Source organism: Neltuma alba, unplaced genomic scaffold (genome assembly GCF_004799145.2).
Source record: "Neltuma alba isolate B1F8T4 unplaced genomic scaffold, ASM479914v2 tig00010087_pilon, whole genome shotgun sequence".
Lineage (NCBI taxonomy): Eukaryota > Viridiplantae > Streptophyta > Magnoliopsida > Fabales > Fabaceae > Neltuma > Neltuma alba.
Window position 1 is genome coordinate 104,662 of NW_021635044.1, and position 5,418 is coordinate 110,079.

The 5,418-nt window shown below is 39.4% G+C and overlaps 1 protein-coding gene across 1 annotated transcript; it reads right to left on the reverse strand.

The window, feature by feature from the left end:
• Window positions 1–3,138: 3,138 nt before the first annotated feature.
• LOC114754138 (uncharacterized) lies at window positions 3,139–3,672 on the reverse strand. The gene has a single exon (XM_028942900.1). The coding sequence runs from the start codon at window positions 3,670–3,672 to the stop codon at window positions 3,139–3,141; it is 534 nt and encodes a 177-aa protein (XP_028798733.1).
• Between the last annotated feature and the right edge of the window lie 1,746 nt (window positions 3,673–5,418).

Consider the following 5,418-nt stretch of genomic DNA (forward strand, 5'->3'; position numbering starts at 1 on the left):
AAGTAGGGTTAGAGTTAGATTCAATTCAATTTGATACTTTCAATATGTTTAAATGATGAAATGGTGTAGGGAACCATCAAGAAAAGAAGCTTGGAAGAATTAAAAGTGAAAATGAAAATTTTGAAATACCTATATTTCGACCAAAATGAGTTCAATAGGGAGGAATTGAATTTTCATAAATTTAAGTTGATAATTAGATTCTACATAAAAAAATTATGTAAAAATGGCTCAAGGGAATTAAAGAATCAATGTTAGAAATAATAACTGAAAAATCAAGTAAAAAGGGATTAAAGGTTATTATGATGATGGAATAATAATATGTGATGTCCTATTGTGTTACCAATAGGTTTTTTTTTTTAATACACTGGAAAATAAAACAAGAAACAAGACAAGGAAAGCTAAGTAATGTCCAAAAACGCTATATACTCCACTACTGAGTCTCTGCTTAGAATCTGGTAGGGGTGTTCAATTTGTCCCGTCCCGGTCGTTCCGTCCCGGTCCCGATGAGTTCGGGACAGGACGAGATGGGACAAAATAAATTTCGGGACGGGACAAAAATGGGACGGGGTCGTCCCGTCTCGAGATTTTTTTTTCTTTTAAAAATTATTTATTAATAATTATTATTAGATTATCCAATTTACTTATTAATAATAACTCTTATTTTTATGGTGATTTGTAGCTCTTAAGTTGTAGTATTATCTCAACAAAATCTCCTTCCTAAATAAAATAATTCATAAAGTCATTATATAGTGTTTTTTTTTACGATATTTTTTTATAGTATTATTTTTACACCTTTTTTATGCTATATAATTAAGCTTTCTACATAATATTTTTTTTATAATGTTTTTATCTTTAAAAGCCCAATAAAAATAAGTATTATAACATAAAAAATTCATATAAAAAATTATGGTATCTTTTTTTTTTAAAAAAAAAAAGGGAAGTGGGACGTCTCGGTCTTGTCCCGATTCCGTCCCACAGGACCGAGACGGGACGGGACGGGACACGGGACAAAATCCCTGTCCCGTCCCTGTTCACCGGGACGGGACTAGGACGAGCCTGTCCCGGTCCCGTCCTGTCCCATGAACACCCCTAGAATCTGGACTCCCGAAGCTCCCTTCAGTGCCTTTTTAGCGAGTGCATCTGCCATGGCGTTATCATCTCTATCGATCACTTGGAGATCAACTTTCCAATCCCTTTTCAGCATATTCTGAATTTCAGAAGCTACGCACAAGTCCTCATGGAGAGAGTTATCTGCACCAGTTATCATCTGAACAACTTCAGATAAGTCGCAACGTAGGGCTATGTCTTTCTCTCCCAAGTCCCAAGCTCGATTCAGTCCCTATATACAACCCCATAGTTACACTGTGAGATTATCACTGTTATCAAGTCTATAAGTAAAGCATTCAATAACCTCGTGTGCTGAGTTTTTCATGACACCGCCACAAGCTGCATTGTGTTGCCATCAACTTCCACCATGAGCATGGTGTCCCTGGTTTCTACCTGCGGGCGGGGATGTGATTGTTGTGTGGTATTCATCTTCACTCCTCTAAGGGCTCTCAAGGTATTCTTCATGCAGTTGGTTATTGCTAACGATCGTGCGGTCATGGAGTGTAAGTCTGACCGGGAGTTTGAGTGAAGAAAATCATTTCTGGCTTTCCAAAGAAGCCAGTAGAGAATGAAGAAGGTGCTAGCCCAGTTGCTATCCACTGAGCCCACTTTATTTGTCATGTTGAACTTGATCCAGTCTTGAAGATCAAGGGAGAAGAACCGTTGCTGGTGTATTGGTTCGATGATTGCACACTAGAACTTTCGCACTTCTAGGTAGTTACGCAGAGCATGAAGCTCATCCTCAGCCTCCTGTTTGCATTTGTCACAAAAACCATCTTGGTGAAGGCCTCTTTTGAGTTTCCTTTTGTTGGTAATGCAACATTCATGCTGTAAAATCCAAACAAAAGTTTTACATCTTTCAAGAATCTTGAGCTTTCAGATAGCTTTCTAGTTGTTGTGGGGAGTGCTACCTTCGTCGCTTAGAACTATGTAGGCAGATTTGGTAGTGAAGTTGCCACTCTTGTTCCATTTCCAGCAGCAGATGATGTTGCCCTATCTATCTTGGACTTCTTGGACTTCTTATATTCCGGCTGACACTTGATTCTAGTTGTTCTTTATGCCCCTCCAAGTATTAGACCCTACCCTCTTCGTATTAATCTAAGGTAGAAGGTCATTTCCACAGCCATACTATGTATAACTTGGGCCTAAAGAGAGTCCCTTCTTTGTACAAGTCCCCATCCAAGTTTCATTATGAAGGTGCGGTTTTGTTGTTTTATGTGTCTCATACCAAGGCCATCCTATTGTTTCTCCTTGCAGACCCCATCCCAAGCAATAAGGTGCATCCTTCTTTTCTCATAAGAAGAATCCCAAAGAAAGTCGCAAACTTTTTTCTCAATGGCTGCATATGTGCTGTTAAGGGTATATGTTGTTTGCATCACGTAGGGAGGCATAGCATTTATTATTGATTTGACAAGGGTACTTCAACCAGCCATAGAGAGAGGCTATTTATTTTCCAGGAACTGAGACAGTACTTGATTTTATCGATAATGCTATTCTAGGTCTCTTTAATGACTCTGTCATGGTGGAGAGGGACCCCCAAGTATTTGCTAAGGTTTGTTTTTGGGTGAAGCCAAGTTCTGTGCTAAGTTGTGAGGCTCTCGTGTGATGAATGTTGTGAGAGAAGAAAACCTTTGTTTTCTTTTGGTTGACTTTTTGTCCCGATGCTTCACAGAAGCGCTTAAGGCATTCCTTAATGACTTCAACCTATTCTAAGTTAGACTCTGCAAAAATTAACATATCATCAGCAAAAAACAAATGAGAGATCGGAGGGTTGTTCTTACCAAGTTTTATTGCCTTCTATTAGCTTGAATTCATCTCCTCTTGAATAAATATGTGCAAACTTTTCCATGCAAAGAACGAACAGGTAGGGCGAGAGAGGGCTTCGGCACGAGAAGGATGAAAGATATCAGATTTGTCCCCTTCCCATATGATCTGCATAGAGGAAGTGGATTTGCAATACTAAATAACTCTTCTCATGGTCTCAAGTATGTTTAACTCCTCTAGGAACTTTAACACAAATTCCCATCTAACCTAGCCGTAAGCTTTCTCCAAGTCAATCTTTATAGCCATAAACCCCCTCTTGCCAGACATAGTTCTCATTGTGTTAATGACCTCCTGGGCAACAATGATATTGTTAGAGCTAGTTTGCCCAGGAACGAAGCTGCATTGATTAGGGGATATAATGCTTGGCAAGAAACACTTCATCCTATTAACAACCACTTTGGAGATAATCTTATAAATCACATTATCCAGACTAATAAAGCGAAAGTCTCTTATGGTCTCTGGGCAATCTTTCTTGGGAATGAGGACAATATAAGTATGATTAATATCAGCAATGATAGTTGGATTAGTAAAAGCTTGCTTCACTAATTTGATCATCGATGTGCCCACAAACTCCCATTGATTTTGGTAGAATAAAGCGTTAAGTCCATTCGGACCTGGAGATTTTAGGGCCCCCATGCTGAAGAGAGCCGCTCTAATTTCTTCCCTACTCACCTCTTTCTTCAGGAGACCTAATTGCAAGGGATCGACCTCAGGAAACAAGCTTGAGTAATTTGAGTTCATCTTTTATCCTCTTCTTTGCAAAACAAAGTGACAAAGAAAGAGGTTGCAATATTTTTAATTAGCTCTGTGTTATCTATCCAAACTCTGTTCTCCTGTTGTATGGCTTTGATTCTATTTCTGCGTATGCGTCCATTCGCTCTTGAATGAAAGTACTTAGAGTTTTTGTCCCCAAGAGCAAACCATTCGCATTTAGCCTTTTGAGCCCAGAGCAGATCCTCTTGTATGATGACTTCCTCTAGCTCAAGCTAGAGTTTACATTGTAGTTGATCCAAGAAGGAAGAGTTTCCTAAGGAGGCAATGCTCAGGGAGATACCCTCAAGCCTTCCCATCAACAAACTCTTTCTTCCTTTTCGGTGACCAAACGTAGTTTTGCTCCATTCCACGAGCTCATAGGTGAATTTATCAATATTGTTAACTCAGTTCGAATTTGGTTCCAACTTTTCTTTGACTAACCTGCTAAAGTCATCATGAAGAATCCAAGGAGCGTTAAATCGAAAAGGATGATGAACAGAGTTTTTTGAGAACATACCTGGCCGTAGTTGAAGAAGAATTGGTCTTTGATCAAATTTAAACCACGGAAGGTTTTTCATAATGGCATCAATATAAAGGCTCCTCGCCTTAGCATTGGAGAGAACTCTATCAATTCTGCTTTCACACCCATCTCTCTTCCATGTAAAGAAAGGTCCCGAGCAACCCATATCAATTAGTTCCATGTTATCCACCCAATCACTAAACTCCCTGTCAGCAGGGGTAGTCCTGTGTGCTGTAGAGCGGCGTTTATGGGAGAATAAGGTTGCATTGAAGTCTCCTCCTATAAACCAAGGCCAATCATTGCTTGAGTTCAACGCTTGGGGGCTATGCCAAAGCGATTGTTGAACTGTACTATTAGGACAAGCATACAGATATGTGATAAAGACTTTTCCTCAATTGCTTTTAATTACCACATGGATGTATTGGGTATTAACTTCCAAAACAGTGAGAGAGAAATTATCATTTGACTAGGAGATCCAAATACCTCCATGAAAGCCCGAAGCATCAAAGATTTCACAGTTTTGGAATCCCAAATTTTACTGATTTGTCTCGCCTTTTCTCTACTAGATTTGATTGCAAAGAGTGCACAAAAATCAACTTTGTATCTTCTTTTAATTTCTCTAATGAGTCTCGGAAAGACCTTGGACCCAATACCCTTATAATTCTAGAAGATGTAATTCATGGGTCACCCAAGGATTGGGGATATGAGCTTATAGACCCCAAATTGTTTTGGTTGTTATCTGTCCTGTTGTTTGCTGTTAAAAAATTGGTTGTCTGGTTGTTCTCGTTCAACACTGTTATCATGATTATGTCTACTATATTATTTATTTCTGTCTCTAGTGTAGATGCCGTATTCAGGGTTTCCAGAAAAACAACCTCATTGTGAGACGTCTTTAGAGCCTCTCTGGCACTGGTTGTGTTGCTGGGCCCATTTTCATTAAGGCCCATTAGAGCCTCAAAGGGGTTTTGGGCTTGCCAAAAGTCGGCCTTGGTAGGAGTCAACAGGTGTGATGTGGTCTTGGCTTTACACACAGCAGCTGCTGTTTTGTCTTTGTCCTTATTAGGATTTTTACTTTTGGAGTTCTTGTTCAAGCCCACCAGGACCCACCTCGTATTTTGCTGAGAGTCCTTCACTCCAAATCTAGAGTTGCTTTTTATATATTGCACAGCATCCACCTCATGATTTCTATTTAGGATTTCCTGTTGATTAACTTC

What these genes read in the sequence shown, in the direction of transcription:
- LOC114754138 (XM_028942900.1), bottom strand. Translation starts at nt 3,672, where the DNA reads ATGAACTCAAATTACTCAAGCTTGTTTCCTGAGGTCGATCCCTTGCAA.